This window comes from Phaenicophaeus curvirostris, chromosome 11 (genome assembly GCF_032191515.1).
Source record: "Phaenicophaeus curvirostris isolate KB17595 chromosome 11, BPBGC_Pcur_1.0, whole genome shotgun sequence".
In the NCBI taxonomy this organism is placed as follows: domain Eukaryota; kingdom Metazoa; phylum Chordata; class Aves; order Cuculiformes; family Cuculidae; genus Phaenicophaeus; species Phaenicophaeus curvirostris.
Window position 1 is genome coordinate 22,892,426 of NC_091402.1, and position 17,171 is coordinate 22,909,596.

At 45.3% G+C, this 17,171-nt stretch overlaps 1 protein-coding gene across 3 annotated transcripts; it reads right to left on the reverse strand.

Annotated features, from left to right (window-relative positions):
* Positions 1-645: 645 nt before the first annotated feature.
* Positions 646-16,923, reverse strand: SHISA5 (shisa family member 5). 3 transcript variants are annotated; one of them, XM_069865518.1, is made up of 4 exons: positions 16,901-16,923; positions 6,264-6,379; positions 5,081-5,299; positions 646-3,736 (listed from the first exon to the last, which is right to left on the reverse strand). In XM_069865518.1, exons 1-4 carry the CDS (start codon positions 16,903-16,905, stop codon positions 3,657-3,659), a joined length of 420 nt encoding a protein of 139 aa, XP_069721619.1. In that variant the 5' UTR covers positions 16,906-16,923; the 3' UTR covers positions 646-3,656. The 3 variants fall into 3 exon arrangements, with proteins under 3 accessions (XP_069721619.1, XP_069721616.1, XP_069721617.1); XM_069865515.1 differs by lacking the exon at positions 16,901-16,923 and adding an exon at positions 16,032-16,093; XM_069865516.1 differs by lacking the exon at positions 16,901-16,923 and adding an exon at positions 8,330-8,427.
* Positions 16,924-17,171: the final 248 nt, after the last annotated feature.

Here is a 17,171-nt window from a genome sequence, read left to right on the forward strand (position 1 = left end):
ACGCTCGCTGCAGGCATCAGCTCAGCCTTGGACCCGAGAAAGGAAAGTGTGAGCACTGCTAAAGTGGGCCTACAGGTTTGTATTCTTAAATAATTTGGAAAGCTTTCCCAACTGTTGAAAGATACTCGATTCAGAACACGCCTGGCTCCAGGGAGCAGGAGGAGACAGTACTGCAGTGGGAAGGAAGCCTTTGGAAAACATCCCGTTCTCTGGTCATGACCCAACGAGGCCGTGTCCTGCCCTGGTGTGCCTGGGCAAAGAGCCCTCTGGTGCGGGGCAAGCCCCTGACTTGGCTTTCACTTCTGGAGAGCTTTCCCAGAAACCGCTCTGTGGCAATAACCAGCGTCATGACGCAGTGTCTCCCTAGGGCCAAAGCTCCTAGATGCAAAGCTTCACGTCTTCCTCCCACACCACAGCATCAGGATCGGCCTCCTCTGAGCAACAGCCGTCAGATCTCCACCAGGCACGGCCTGATCATTCTGTGAAGCACAAGCTGCCTCCCGCTCCTCTCAGGAATGGGTTTCAAGTTCCCTGTAACATCTGCACACCTGCCCTGTTCCTGCTGGTTCACAGCAAGGAAGGAGGCACAGCGAAGCTGCCTGAGTGCGTGTGTGCTCATGTGGTAGCAATAAAATTGATAGAAGATACTTCAAACACTGCATTTATTACAAAGGTGCATAGAGTTTATGCCATTTCTTTTGAATACTTACATTTAAACTACAAACAACATACAAAGCTCGGTTACAGGATATAATAAAATCAACGACTATCTAGTAAATTCAACAGAATTCTCTCCTGTATTCAATCTCACAAAATGTTTCTGAAACAAAGGCACTTACAGAATTAAACAAAATGAACATACACTCTTTCAGCATTTAAAATGGCAACTGTCTTCCCCTGCGGGCTGTGGGTAACTAGTTCAACATAAAGGCAAGAGCGTGTTGGACTGACAGGTGAGCAGGTCGAACTAAAAGTTTAGATCAACTCCTCCGTCTTTCCGTAACCATTCCATTCTATAAACTATACGCAAACAAGCCTCAATGGGCTGCACGGCAACAACTGAACAAATCTGGTCCTGTGCTGTAGTGCATTTACCATCATTAAGAGTAACAATAAGGAAAGGTCTGGTCGATTGCTCCAATCAGAAAGTAAGGGAAGTGGTTTGTCTCTGGAGCACTAACACTACCACCAATGCAGTTCCTCGTACATTGGTGATTCATCTCTTCACTTGTGTTAGCATCAGCACAAGTTCACTGAAGGAAAGGTATAAATTTTCAGGCCCCTTAACTCTCTCCCCTGTCCCCTCGCACCGCTCCACACGCAGTGCAGTACGGACCAAACTGCCCTGAGCAACATCTGCACCAAAACTTCAGATTTGGGGACCTCTGTTGTTGCCAATTTGCTTTCTATCTTTTCCTCAGGGATGACAGCAGATGATTGAGTCAACTTCCCATGGAATTGCAGACTTTCCTTTCACAATCAAAACACAACCCTGCTAACACTGCCACGAACTGTACACTTGATCACATCAGTGGGAGGAAATAGAGATGTGCAGAGTGACCACCTCACGAGGCCCAGCACCAGAACGTTGTACCCGTGCTGCAAGTGCTGCACGGCAGCTCTGCTCACTGGCTGCATCTCGCCGGCCAGACTCCACCCGGGCAGCTGCCTAACAAAGGTGCTGCCATAGTCTCTGCCCTCCTTCTGGATGAATAAACACACAGGGGTAGGATCTACAGCGAGGAAATCATCTCTGCAGTTATTCAGTGCCCTCCCGCATGTACAAACCCCAGATTTCTAGGGAAACACTATGGATGAAATGAAGCACAGACCAATTTCTCAGCTTACAAGGAGGCAGGAAAGAGGAGGACCTGGGGATCCAGGGCACGCGTGCGCTGAGTGCCTCTTGGCCCCATTTCACGCTATTAACTTCAGTGCGTTAGAGCCGCAATAGGGGGCACAGGTTGTCATGAATCTCAATGCTAAAAACTTCCCACGAGTTTCTTCTGAAATGCCCTGAAAACTTTCTTGAAAAAAGAACTGGAATAACCTAGAAATAGACTAAAAATCAGGAAGAGAAACAAGGCTGCTTTTGATGGCAGCAGTTTCCACTCACCATGAGGTAAAACAATGCCACCAGTATTTTTCAAACAGTAATATGCCCCTAACAAAAAATCACAGGACAAATGTCTTCGTGGCCCCTAAGAAAGTGAAACCAGTGTGTGAGATATGCCAAAACTCTTTCACCAGTTATGTCAGTGACACATTCAGACTAGATAGCTCTACTGAACAAGAACAAACTGTATTTCAATGTTAGAAAAGGTAGAATTGTAGAGGGACACTACAAAAATCCTGATTCGTTTGATCAATACAAGGTGTACAGAGCCAAAAGTCTTGCAGACACTGGTAACAGTCATGAGGTGTCTCAAGACGTTTCACGACTCCAAGCCCTACCCTCCTGAAAACACACCGCCTCGCTCGACCAAATCCTGCCACTCTGCCTTTCCCTGGCTTCCCATTCTCTGCTCAGCGTTACAGGAATGCTGAAGACAAAAGGGGGGTTTAATCTCTCTGGTGTGCTGGGCTGCAATTTCTTATCCCCCCTGCATATTATTATTCAAATGCGGACTGAGTCTATAAGAATCTATCCTGCTCTCTGCAGTTCCCACTACAGACAGTGATAAACCCATAGCATTTCAAAACCCCAACCTATGCCTGAAACCCCATCTCCCCTGTAAAATAAACTCCTTCCCTATGATGAGGCAGGACTGCACGCTGGCAGATACTTCTGTGTAACGTATGATTATGGTAACAATTTTCCTTCCAAACTCATCAACAACATCTGACCTCAACAAGCCTGTCCAATAATTTTGGACAACAGATACTTGTCCAATAGTTTCTATGGAGAATCCTCAGGTTTTCAGCTTTTGATCTATTTGTTCTACTAAGCGATGAGGTTTGACTTGGTAGTTAACTTCTAGCTCTAAATTAAAATGGTCCGAGGAAACACCCAATGAAGGCGCAGGTTTTAAGCCTTAAAACCGGGAAAGAAAACAAGACAACTATCAGCTCATGCTAGTTAGGCACAGAAAAATGCAATGAGTCCATAGACAATTAGACATGGTTTGCCACCCCTGACTGAAAACAAACCTCTTAAAAATAGGAAAATTCCCTTTTCAATGGTAATCGAAACTATTCTGTTGTAGCTTCCCTAACAATACCAGCTTCAAACCAGGCAGAACGTATGTAACATATATCAGGTAGTTCCTTAGAGGTTAAGGTTTTATGTTTTCACACTGTGAAAAGATCGCTACAGCTTTGGATGTTCGATAGTGATTGCACTGGACCATGCCTCTCAAAGGTATTGCACAGCAAACGTTATTGTGGTTCTTATTTCTGAAGTACTCCTTTGTCATGCTTTTCTTACTGCAGACAGAACAAAATATCTTTGTGTGAGGTATAAATTAACAACTTCTACAAAAAAAAAATACCCCTTCCTCTTGAAGCATTTAAAAAAAAAGATACCGGGTTAACTTCCACTTTACTTAGGCAAAGGCTTGCCGTCTTCCAGAAAAATATACTACAGCTGCACGATGTAAACAGCACAAACAATACTGTAAAAAGTTTTGTCTGCAGACATGTAGTAGAAGATTTCTTCAATAGATGGGCTTCTGAGGATCCATGTAGGCAGGGTTGTAGGGGGGCTGGCTGACGGGGTAAGGTGTGCCAGACCCAGCTGCAAAAGCAAAGCACAAGAGAAAACAGACCCGTAAAATTTACATTCTGAGTTCCACATCTATAACGGCGACTTCTGTTTCAAGCACATGGTTAAGAGGTTCAACTCATCCACCATCTGAACTGGACTTCAAAACAGTTTGTGCTAATGCATAAAGCAGAGAGTAGGAGAAGCAAACCCACCAGTTTATTGGCTCCCTCACATGATAAAGATGAAGGCAAAGCACCTGGGTGCAATCCCATAAAACCTGAAGCTTTTTCATTGTTTTCAATAGAAAAATGAAGTCAACAGGTCTGCCAGGTCAGTGGTTTCACACATGGGGCTGGTTCGCATGCTGTTAATGTACAACTTCTAACTGGTTTGCAAATGCTTCAGACCATAAACAGACATTTTAGCTTTGAGTCGTCCTGGAAGAGCTACTTTCTAAAGGCACTATCTACTGTTCAGGACTGTATTTTGCTTGTTACTTAGAAGGAGGAACAGCTTGGTTCGTAGATCCTGGGACAGATAACAGCCTAGTTCTGATCTCTCTGAACAGCCATTACCAGCAGAACAGGGAATTAGTAACAGCAACAATAAAGCTGTGTGAAAACAACATCGTGAAAGAAGGAAAGCAGAAGACAAGTGATTCTTATAATTCACAGAATCACAAAACGGTTCTGGTTGGAAAAGATCTGTAAGATCATTGAGTCCAACCACCAATCCAGCCCTGCTAAGTCTGTCACCAGACGATGTCCCCAAGTACAACATCTATTCCTCTTTTAAATACCTCCAGGGATGGTGACTCGCTTGACAACCCTTTCAGTAAAGGAATTCCTCCTAATACCCAAGCTAAATCTCCCCTGTGCACCTTGAGGCCTCTAATTCTAACTGCTAGTCATTGGCACTTGTCTGAAGTTCAACACAGACTTGTTACTCCATAAACATAGCAAGGAACCACCAGAAAATGTGATCTGTGTACAGATTAAACAACTAGCAAATGTTAGTTTAGAAAGAGTATGTAGAAACACCCAGCTACTATAAACATGTTAACTGGACTGGAATTTTAATGTGCAATTTCAAATGAACTAGTAAAACATTCTACTGGATCCACTGGCAGTCCCCCCACACCACCAGACTTTGCCAGTACAGCCCTGGCTGCATCTCCTCTCACAATGCTTAACAGAAATGGTGACAGGAAACTTCAGCAAGGGTGAATCGCAGCATCCACTGCCACTCGAGTTTTGCAGAATTTACACTTACATTAATATTGTCATAGAAAATAAATAAATGTAAATGCAAGACTGGCTCAAATGCTACTCTCTACCTTTTTAGGAGATGAAGAAACACTCAGCACGGTCTTACCTGCCATGGTTTCATGGTAAGCTGGGGGTCCCGGTGGCTGCATGGGGTACGGGGGAGGATACTGCACAGGGTAAGGGGCTATCGGCATTCCTGGTTGTGGCTGGACAGCCACAGCCTCATATCCTTGATACGGGGCTACTGGGTAGTTGGGTGGCACTCCCTGAGGTTGGGGATAGGGAGCGTGAACTACTGTCGTGGAAGTAGTGGTGGTCACAACAGCTACAAACAGAAAAAGGGACATGGTTAGTGCTGGTGGTTCTAGAGGTTACCTGGGACAGCCAACAGCAGGAAGGCAAAAAATCATTCTCTCTTAACATCCATTTCTCACTTTAAAATCAGGGCAATTTCATTTTCAAAGTTCCGCAAAATATTTAGAAGCATATGCACTAAATCTCAGGGGCAGTGGGAGCCTTCGAACACTGGGACAGCAGCCAAACTATCTCCTTGTTTATCAAACTCCAAGAGCAAAGAACTTTTCTTACACTCCCCAAAACTCAGGAACTCAACCCTGCAGCCAAGTTATCTATCATTCTGCACGAGACTGAAAAAAACGCTCATTTGGAGATGTTCTCTGCTTTTAAGGATTAAGATGATAAATATTCCCTTTAAGGTGAGGAGCTTCCTACCAAGACTACCCAAATGAGTTCCCTTTTGTGCGTTGTCTACGCTCTGCTGTGTCAGTGTCACACAGTGTCAGACATGTCCATGTGTCAGACTGCCTTTCTCCAAGTAGCAGAGAGGCAAATACTCATCACGTCTTCGATTTCTGCAGGAGCAGATGTGGATCACTGGTTCACACCTCTGATTGGAATAAGGAAGTATTGACACTTTCTAATAAATTGCAATGATTTGTTTTCACAATCTCCTCCCTCCTTAAGCTGCAATTACATTCTGTCCCCTGCTTACCTAAACAAAAAAAAAACACACCCCAAATCCATGCCTGAGGGGGTGAGGAAAAGAGAGCTCCTAAATGCTTAGGAAGTATCCCAAAACATCTTTCTGTTTCATATTCTGAAGCTGCTTAAATGCTCATTCCTAATATTTAGGTATTGTAACTTGTACAGGAGAGAGATAAGGCAAGATGATTTTCACCTTTTATAGGAACATAATTTTCCAGGAAAAAAAAATAATAGAAAGTCTTGTTCAAAGATGTGAAAAAGAAAATAAATATACAAGTACTTACGTTGTGGTCTTCGACATGCTTTGTACAAACAGCAGCATGAGCAGGTCAGGCACAGAATAAAAGTAATTATAATCACCGCACAGACAGTAATGCCAATTGCAATCAGGGTTCCAAAACTGTAAAAAAAGACACAACGAGAAATAGTAAGTCTTTCACACAAATTTATTCCTCTTTAACCTCATCTAATTTTCTGAGGCGAATGCATTACTCCCCCCTTCTGCTACTCTTCCTACTTCACACGCTTGGGTAAGACTCAGCTGCCAAACACAGCGCTCCGTGCGGTCAGGTCTGCTTCGCTGGTGGAAGGTGACCAAGCCCAGTGAGGACCACGCTCCCTTGGACATGAGAAGGGCTCTGGTGACTCTGGTTCCTTTCATGTCCATGTGACCACATGTCCCTTAATGTATTCCAGAGTCTTACAGCAAAAGGATTCAGAATCGTTAGTTTGATGATTTAATTTCCCAGCATCACTCAACTGCTCTGAGTGCACAGGTACACACGCTGAAATGAAGCGCCCAAGAGCGCGGGTGACAGCAAGTTCTCGCACAACTGTAAGACCTCCCAGGCCCCATCTCAGGACAGAACAGACCTCTCCACACTGCAGGTTCTTGGCAGATGCCTTGGCATTTGTAAAGAGTTGGTTTAGAAGCCACGTTTCACATGGTTTGCAAGATCTGAAACTCTGCCAACTTTACTGCAACAGCAAGCATGTCGTGCTGCTTACGGGACACAGAAACACTGAACCACCAAACCTATGGGAAGGCCAGAGATGGCACCGGCTTCACCTTCTGTGACAAGAACCACGCAGTGAAAGCAGAGGTAAAGCTGCTGGAGATGTCTAAATTCTGTTTACCACACACGGAAGAAAAAGTAGCTCTTACTTAAAATGGCCAGCACCAATTGTTTTTCAAGTGTTAAACCACGTGGTTTGTTCCCTATGGTCCAAAATCAATAAAGCTCTTCTTCCATAGAAGCCAAATTCTTCAGTATTTCTGTTTCTTAAAAAACGCCCCACGTACCAGTTGGGGGAACAATGGCAGGAAGTCAGTGTTAATGAACAACAAGCTCTAAAATGACGAGTAGACAGCTGGATTTATGTCCATCCTGTTTTTCCTTCTTCATAGAGTTTTTGGCAACAAAACTCTGGGGTTTTTTTCCTGCTCAGTTTCCTGTTAACAGTTTAAACAGAACGACACACTTCCAGAACCTCCAGCAGTTTTTGCTTTGCTACCAAACAGCCAGCAAATGTAAAAATTACATTCAGTAATATCCCACTGGTAAACTTACTGGAAAACATGCAGGAAGGTTGTCACTAACAGAGGATATAGCTCGAGTGGGGCCAGAATGATGCTCGATAGTTACTGAGTGAACCAGCTAAGCTTTAGGAGACAAGATATTCCAGATCCTGTATAAAGATACTTGCAAAGCACTAACTCCAGCAAGCCGATATTCCTTTCTCAAACAAAACTATTGCTTCATTTACTTGCCTACACTCGATCAATCTATCCAAAAGGGCTCTGGAAATACTTGGAAAAGTATCTATTCACATTAAATGATAATTTATTTATCAACTGTTAGCATTATACATAAGTGAAAAAGAACACATGTGAGGGAACGTAGCTTAAAGATCGTTCCACTGAATGGTTAACCAAGAAAAACAGAAAAAAAACAAACAAAAATTAAACCAAAACACACCTTACCCCCTGCATTCTGCAAACAAACGTCTGAGTGCAGGAACCCAGTACCAGATCCAAACAGCTGTGTTCACAGCCTGAACACAGGTTTCCAGCCTCTCACGTTATATATACACTATAGTCCCTAAACACAGCACATGCTGTTACAAACAGCTCGACCTCACTCACTGCCATTTCTGGCTGCTTTCTCTTCACAGAAAAGCTGACTTTTGCCAATAAATTAACAGAAAACAGAACTGAGACCAAAATTGAGCCTAAAAGCAGTTTTCCACTCCCCACCTCTCTCTTTCCTAGCCCCACTCTACTTCTACCCCGTTCTCTCTCTTTTGAGAGCACTATCTTGTGTGTGACAAGCACACCTCACAGACTCACCTGTCCTGTACAGCTGTGTTAAGGAACATTGATCATGTTAGTCAGTCCAACCTTTTGCAGTTATTTGCTTAGCACCAGGCTGTAGAAACAAATGATAGATAGATGAAGCCTCTCGCAGCAGAACTTGCTCGGCATGCGAATGCGCAGTCCTGCGCCACAAGCTGTGAATGTTCAGCACGATAGGGTGAACTGCAGTTGAACTTGTCTGAGTTACAGGAAGGCCTTGACACCAATACAAACTAGATAAGGAAACTGTGACCATCAGCAGAAGCTGCAACGCTCAAGATAGGAAAGGAACAACCCCCCTAGAGATAAGGAAAGGATCCAACCAGGAACGAGAAGATCCTAGACTCAAAACCACCACCAGACTAACTGTTGCATAAAGAGTACGCGAGGGGCAGGAACTCAGGCTGTAAGGGTACAAATGCCCAGGGATTTCTTTGTTTGGGGTCCCTCTCCACAGTCACCCAGCTCCTGCTGTACTACCAAGTCAGCCTGAAGAACTTTGTGTCAGAGACTCCGCCTTGGGAAACTGAGGGTTGGATTTAGAGGGGAACACATCTGAGGGAGGGTAAGTGTGAAGGGAGGCAAAGGGGCACCTGCTGGTTCTGCAGAGCCATCCATTACGATGGGACCTCAGTCACAGGAGTAAAAGCCTTGGGTGGTGCGAGTCTAACTCCCAAAGTAAAAGCTGAGTGCTCGGAATGTGAAGATCTCCTAACAATTGTCTGATCATTCAATATACGTATCAGTTCACATACAAGGATTTACGTGACTGGTGCTCATTTTACCTCTTTTCGTACTGAATGAGACATAATGGACACGCTAAAATGCAAGGATCAACCCCAGGATCTAAAAAGTACTATTTATAGGAGTTAATTCTTGAGGCAGTTGCTGTTTGCATCAGAGGTCTCAGTCTTAAGACACCGTCAAATGGAAAAAAAGATGTAAAATGCCTTGAGTGTATTTAAGGCCTTTTAAAATATCAAAGTTTCAATTCCACCAGCATATTTTTAAACTTTCTTAATAGTTTGAATCGCTTACATTGGTGATATTTTGGAAGCCCCGCTGTAAAGAAAGTTTTTGCCTATTTATGCTTTTATCACCATGGGACACACTGCAAATTTTGTCTTTAAAAGAGAAAAAAATGTCTAAACAAACAACAAGACTAGCTGGTTCTGAAAAGTTAGTTTCAGCACCCTATTTATTTGGCTGGTTCTAATCTGTTCCAGGAGTGTTCCATGCTACAAGACTGGCAGGGTCTTTTTTGGCTGCTTTTAAAAACAAACGTTTGCCAACAGTGAGTTATGGCTGTAACATGAGGTGGTCTGGAAGGACTTCAGGTCACTTAGGCCATTCCTGAAAGTCTGAAAAAGAATATATGCATGTCATTCTTTATCACTGCAGAAAAGGGTATGGTTCCCAGAAATGGGTCAGGATGGTAAAGGCAGAGGGCACGGCCAAGCACGTCCCCAAATTAAGACACTTCCCAAAGTTCAATACTTCAGGCACTGCCACACAATGCCACACGCTGCCTGCAGAGCTTGGCAGGAAAAATAAAGGATAAACTTCATGTAAAGAAAAAAGCAATATGACTTCCCAAGAGCCTTGCTGAGGGATTGGGTTTTATAATTTTATAAAAAACAGACTTCCTCAGTTTAATCTTTTAGCATGAAGATGCAAACAGTAAGAACCACTTTGTGAGAGACTCAGAAAACCACTTACTGTAACACAAAAAGCAAACTTCCATGAGGTTTACTCTCTGAGGGAAACACTAGCACAATGTTAACACTCACTAGACCCAGCAGCCTGTTGGAGCACCGCTGAGCTTTGGCCCCCAGCAGCTCCAGCCCATGCAGACACACAAAATATCCCCACAACTCAGCCCCACAGTCCGGGTGCAATCACACTAACTGTGGGTGCCAACCACGGGCTGCTCACCACCTTACCCAGGGGCCACCACCCCAAAAAGGGGTCTCCCCCAGAGGCAGAAGAGTTTACAGAACAAGGGCCCAGTGATTCCTGCAGTGGGCGACAGGCAGCCTAAGGTTCAGATTCAACAGTGTGGTTTTGAAATGATGAAATCTCGACTGTTTCATCAGACCGGCATATTTGACTAACTGCAAAGTCATTCTGTAAGCCATGCGATGCGGTGAAGCGTGGACTGGAACTGTCACATCTTGCAGACGAATGTTAACTTGGTACTGCAGTGTCTCCCCTCAAGTCCTGCCCACGTATGGTTCCTTGTTGTGAGAAAGAAACTGGTTCCATCTCATTTTGGCTACCCCATCAGTGCATGGCCAGCTCAAACCATCACTACCTGCAAGCTGGTGAACTGCTCAGCAGGGACACAGCCGCTGGAAACCACACAGACCCATCACAGCTTCCCATAGGTGATCCAGGGTACCCCAAAAGAAGGAAGCTTTGCAGCAGGAGTCCTCCCAAAGCAGTCCCTGGGACACCTCTGCACACCTGGAGGCTGAACAACCCTGAGCTGCGTCCCCAGACAAACCCACCCAGCCCAGCCCAGCCTGGTGACACTCAGCATCAGCCAAACCAGTTCTGGGAGTCAGGACAAATCCACCAGCCCAGCAACCATCAGCCAAGCCAGCTCTGGCGTGAGAACCGGGACGAAAGCCACAACTATACCACCACAGAAAGCCAATAAGTCCTGCAACTGCAAAAGTGTTAAAGAAAGAACCTTTTGAGTAAACATCTGCTAAATATGTACTAAATGGGTCCTTTTTCTGTTTGCTCAAAGAGCAAGCCAATGTGGCTCACCTTAAGTCCAAAATAATAAACTTTAATGTAATGCTCAAGGACCCTCTGGAAGTAAAATGAATTACTGCTTTTCCAAAAGACATCAACCTCTGTTTCTTCGAAGAATCTGTTGTGCTAAACCTGTTAATAGTTCCTTACCAGCCTACATGAGAAAGCAGCAGGGAGGGAACTTCCTGAGGTTTTGGTTTTACTTGGACATCCGACACTCAGGTCCAACAGGTTATTAAGGACAATGTTTGCTTGTATACAAGCAACTATCCTTGGCTTATAAATGGCTCGCTTGTACTAAAAGTACCTATTCACAATTCCTTTGTAATACATACTAAAAATACAGTTTTCCAAGGAAGCTGCCCAAGAACTCAACCACCACACAATTCCACCACCGTACACTTTGTAAACTTGTGATAGTAACTGCCACAGGGAACCAGCACACTAAAAATCCACCTGTAACAAGAAGGGGAACAGTCTGAGCTGCACTCAGGGGGACTGAAGTCTCACCAACAGGGCAGGAATTCACGCCGCAGCTCCTTGCAGGTCACCAGACAACTTCAGAGTCCACTGGGCCCTCAGCAGAATCCCCCCTTAAACACAACACAAAGCACTTGCTTCTACAGGTGATAGATACATCTAAAATGCTCCTTTAGTAGCGAAAAGCGACTGTAGATTGGTCACGAGCACCGACGCTTAAGGCAAATGGAGCGAGTCAGTTCCTCTCCCAGTTCAGTGATAGAGGATGTTACCCCCCACCCTAATTAAAGTTTGGGAGCAACACAAAGGAAACGTTCAGATTTTTCAGAAACAGGTAGCTGAATTAATAGAACAAGGTACCTGGGAAAAACAAACAAACAAATAAACAAACAAAAAGGTACACAGAAAACTCTCCTCACATAAACAACAAATACTATGAATTTGCCACTGCCAAACCCACACAAATTCTAGGAAGCAGATTTAAGCTGCTAATGAGAAACTAAATGGCTAAAGAGTTAAGGGTTTAAATTAAAAAAGGTATTTTTTTCTGGCAAATTGCAACCCTTGCAAATACTGAAACTGCAGTCAAAGGAAGTTCAGATGAGGTTACACCCACCGGCTCTGCTCCTACACGAAACGTACCTTTCTCTTTACATTACCCATACGTCAGCACACATATAAAAGTTAGAAATGCTGTGTTTGGGGAGAAACAGTTTAAATTGGGCAAATTAATTATCCTATACTACGAGGAACTGACGTGCTACCTCACCCTCCCTCTTTCCAGGAGAAGCCTTACTCATCCAGCACAAGGAGGGTCATCAAAGAAAATCTGTCACTGCACAACAGGAACAGAGCCCTGCAGCAGAGGCCATACCTGGCTGGCCACTGTCTCCTTTTAAATGGTATTCATCATTAACAAGACCTTCATCATAAAATCACAAAAGTGACTTTGACGACTGGTTTCTTCCATAACTTACAAAACCCATTTTTTCCAGCTTCATTCTCAGAGGAACTGAAAGCTAGAGCTCATGCTAGCAAACACGGAGAAGACTATCTCATCCGAAATGAACAGTATAGAAGGTTTTTATTTGAATAGACTTTGTCAAAGGCCACTCTTTGCACCACTGCAAAGTTACAGAAATGAAAGTATTTCACAGAAGACACCACCACTGCACTTGCAAGAGGCTGGGCAACTGAAGGACGTTCTCCTCCAGTAACCACACTTCTCCCCAGTACAACACAACCTATTGCAAACGCATCTGCCTACACCTCTGACCACAGCTATTTTATAGCAGTATATGAACCAGAAAAGCTGGAGTGGGCTCTGGAACCCACATGCTCAGGCTTTTATAGATCCTACTCAACAGCCACGGTCTTCAGCTCTGTTTGCAGGGAAAGATTCTCCATTTCTTAGGCTACAGGACCCTTCTCTGAGGGATTCCCTGCCTGCAGCTGCCTGACAAGCCCTCTCTAGAGCCAACCTGAAAGATAAAACCAGACTGTTGTAGAGATTCTCCACAGAAAGGCACAGCAGAGCGCACAGTTAGATGGGGAACACTCTACTCTACGAAGTATGTACAGTCAATGAAGTACACACGCACAGGAGAATGAGCTCCTGAACACAATCCAGGTGATTAATTGTACTCTGCCTTTGCACGTCCAGGCACGCTTGGCTTGCTCTTCGCCGTGGAACCGCCTGCTGTAGTTAGAACAGCTCATACCCCAACCACACACATCTGCCTAGTGAGCAAGGACAGCATTTTCCACTCACTGCTCCCACTTTGGTTTTAGAGTAACCCAACCTGCATGAGCATTAACCCCACCGCCTGAAACAGAGAACAGACCTTAACAGCAACTCACAACTGCTTCACCAGCTTTCAGTGGCTTCTTCATTGAGAGCACAGCCAACACAAACCCAAATGCTCTATAATGTGACAATGACAAACTGTGCAAACTAATACTTACTTTTCAAGCTAGAAAAAACATAGAGCAATTGTTTTAAATAGCTTCAAGTCCAAATCTCAGTTGTTTCTAGACCAGAAGCTCACATTCCTCGGTGAGATTAGTCTGTGTCTGAATGCAAGCCTTACAGAAAGGGCTCTGTGTACAGATTAACTCCATTATTAGAGAAAGCATGAAGAACCAGTACTGGAAAAGAAATCCTCTGCTCATTAAATAGAGACTGCTTACATTTCTAGAAGTTGTTTTCCCACCAACAGGCTTCCTAATTAATTTTCTTATCATTGGCAACCTGTAACAGATGCTGGAGCATGCAAATACACCATGAAGCATGAACAGAAGTCCCTGACAGTGATGGGGGAAGCAGGAGAAATGGGGGAGAGTTGAATATCACAATGTTTGTTACCTTGTATATGGAGGAAATGTTTAAAAACATCTAGACCTAGAGGCAGCAAGTGAAGCTAATGCCTTCCGTAGCTAGAAATGTGGCGGTTTGCCAGCTTATACACCTCAGAGACTATCACAGACAGAGCATTTCAAACCCAGGTGGGCAGAAGGACATGGATTTTGTCCATTTAGCAAACAGAGAACCGAGGTACAAGCCAATATGGTGACCAGACCATAACAAAACCTGACTGAGCACAGCCCCAGCCCAAGAAGGCTGCCCTGTCCCTGCCACCAGAGGCTTCCAGGGGAGGCAGGAATTCTGCCTTCCCTTTCCCGTCACATAAGGACGAGCAGCCTTCCTCCAGCATTACCGCATCTGTTACACAACTGACTGTAACTTCGAGGCAGAAATTCACACAGAAACAGAGTCCAATTAACTGTGTACAAAGATAATTTGAAGCCCTGTTTCCGTTTAGAAAGACTGATCTCAGCTGACCCATTCCATTATTTTCTTCTGCAACTCCAACACAGATGTTCTGAATTGCTCCCCCTCCTTAAACACTCAAATACTTCACAATAAGTTGAATTGTGGGTGAGTCATCTCATTTCCTTTCCAGTAAGGGTCACCATTGGAAAACTGGCATACCAATGCTGATGAACCATATTACTAGTGCAAAATTATGATGACTGTTACGACGACTGCTGCTCCAGTGAATCAGCGCTCTGCTTTTTCACACAGTTTCTTAAAGTAATGCTACTCGATACTGCAGAGCTGAAGGGGAAAACCAATTAAATTAACCCTATTACTCACAATCCACCCTTGAAACCACAGCAAAGCAGGGGGAAATTCAGTATCCAATTAAGGGGGAGGGAAGAATGAAACACCTTCCAGTAGTAAATACTTGCCACAATACATTCACTAATGGCAGAAATTGTAGAAATTGCATATCATCATCTTGCATGCAAGGAAAAATGGTGGCAAATGTAACAAGTTTACCAGTATAAAACTACTATGCTCTGACCTAAAGGCTCCAAACTATCTTTAAGGGTTCATCAACAATGGAAAAAGCCTGAAGTTGATTTAAGGCCAACTTTTATATTTTCCTAAAATGTTTCCATTTGCTTCCAAGTGTAGTATTCTGGGAAGCAAAATGCTCTCAAGCACTTGAAAGCACATTATTATTTATTGTCATTTAGTGTCTTTAAAATGTCCAAAAGATTACAGGATACAAACGGCTCATGCTGCTCACTGGCTACCCAAAGTACCTTGCAGCCCTGCCTCAACAGTGCTTGATACTCAATATTCCATCCTAAAAGATATGAACGGATACTAATAAAAAACTACTAAAAACTGGTGCTTTGCTTGTGCTTCTGCAGAAGACCTTGGAATAAACACAAGGGAAGCAAGAGCACAGGCAAACTAAAAATTCCTTAGCTAGACAAAACAAGGAATAATGAACCGAGCCCTTCCCTCACACTGTTCCGTGGAATCGGAGCACGCTTGTGGCTGGTTTTCCAAGCAAGGAGGAGACACCGCAGAGGCAAGTCCACCCACGGTTTGTGACAAGCCCTAGGAGAGGTGAAATCCCCTTAAGAAGCCAGGATTTATGAGTGGTGAGCCAGAGCTGTAACTCCAGAGCAGTAACTCGAGCTAGGAGCAAGCCCGATGCAAGAATGAGGAACCGAATGCTTCCTGATCCTTCATGCCAGGAAGCCATCACCTCCTTCTGAAGGGTAAAATGAGAAAGAACGGGGCAGTAAGGAAATCGCCTTTGTTTCTCCCGCTCCCGTTATCAACCGTTAAATCAGCTTGCTGGGAGACAGAAAGCAAGATCTCAGCAGGTATCAGGGAGAGGGGTCTCCCCACAGTAAAGCATTAAATAAAACACAGCCACGAAGCATCAATGTAAAACTTGCCTCCTTTCAAGAGGAACTGCCATGGAGCAGGAGGATGGAGCTTACTTTGCTGGCAGAAACCCAGGACAACTCTTCCAGCAGGAACACAGCTTATTGCTTGGTTAAAACCCAAACCAAATCAAAACAAAAACCTTGGCACACGGCACACAGACACCTGGGCAAAGTCTGTAACACAGAAACAGAAACCCACCCGGTGTCCCGCTGACTGCAGCCACAGGACACGCTCCTCACCTGCATTCCCGATGCTGAAACACCCCAAAATCAGACACAGAAAGACATCGGTCATTTTGGAAAGGCCTGGGATGCTTGCTGGAGGATTTCCCTCTGCAGTCACATCTGGGGCCTTTGCAAGGGTGACATTTCTGTGAATAACTACCATCTTTCTCCTAGAATTGCCCAACCAGAGAGCAAGGAGGATGCCCAGGCAGCTGCAGCACACGTTAATTTGACAAAGCTGCAGTGTAATTGGAAGGCGAGAGACAAGTCAGCGATGACACGTTTTGTTAAGGTGAGACAGCAGCGACTCTCATTAGACATTCCTAGTCAAAACCAGCAATAAAGCTCTGCTCCCTAAACACTTCTCCCTACACGTTGTCACTTACAAATGCCCCTTCGTGGGCCGTGGGCCTTGGCTTCAATTCCTTTAGCGGCTGAGTAAGGCTATTTCTGAGTCGGCTGGTTGGTTTTTTATAGAATATTACATTCTTTCATTTCCCCTGCTTTCCAGAAACGATGCTCGCCGGCGTACAAAGAGTATTTATTCCAGTCTTTATATTTAGCCCCTATTACTGCAGCAGAGTCAACATCCCCGCAGCCCCCGTGACGCGTTAAGGGTTTTTCTGCCTTTTGGCTCGGAAGGTGCGGGGAGCGCAGCGCTGGCTGCGAGATGGGGCTGAGCCCGAGACCCACGGGCCGGGGGGCAGCGGGGAGCCCCGGGACACCCTGCTGCGAGGGAGCCCTCCCGGGGGAAGGGGGTCCGGGGAGAGGGGGGGGGGATGACGGGGAGCCCTCCCGAGGGAAGGGGGTCCGGGGAGCCCTCCCCAGAGCCCCCAAGCTTACCCCATGCCGGCGGCCGCCGCTCGCCCCGCCCCGGGAGTGGCCGCGGCCGGGAAAGCCCCGGCGGCTCCTCCCGCCCAGCCCGGCCCCTGCCCGGCCCTGGGCCCTGATGAACCGAGTCCCCAGAGGCCGCGGCCACACGCTCTGTGAACCCCTCCGGGGGTGGAGGCTCCGGCCCGGCCCTGGGCAGCCTCTGCCAGGGCTCCACCGCTCCACAGGTAAAGAACTATTTCCTGACATCCAGTCTGAACCTGCCCTGGCGCAGCTCGAGGCC

Bases quoted from the DNA above. Each gene is read 5' to 3' on its own strand.
- SHISA5 (XM_069865515.1), bottom strand. From the start codon at position 16,078: ATGCAGGTGAGGAGCGTGTCCTGTGGCTGCAGTCAGCGGGACACCGG. The intron at 6,380-16,031 runs GTGGGTTTCTGT...CTTTTTTTACAG, and splicing joins TGCAGTCAGCGGGACACCGG to TTTTGGAACCCTGATTGCAA. The intron at 3,737-5,080 runs GTAAGACCGTGC...TTGCTTTTGCAG, and splicing joins TTACCATGAAACCATGGCAG to CTGGGTCTGGCACACCTTAC.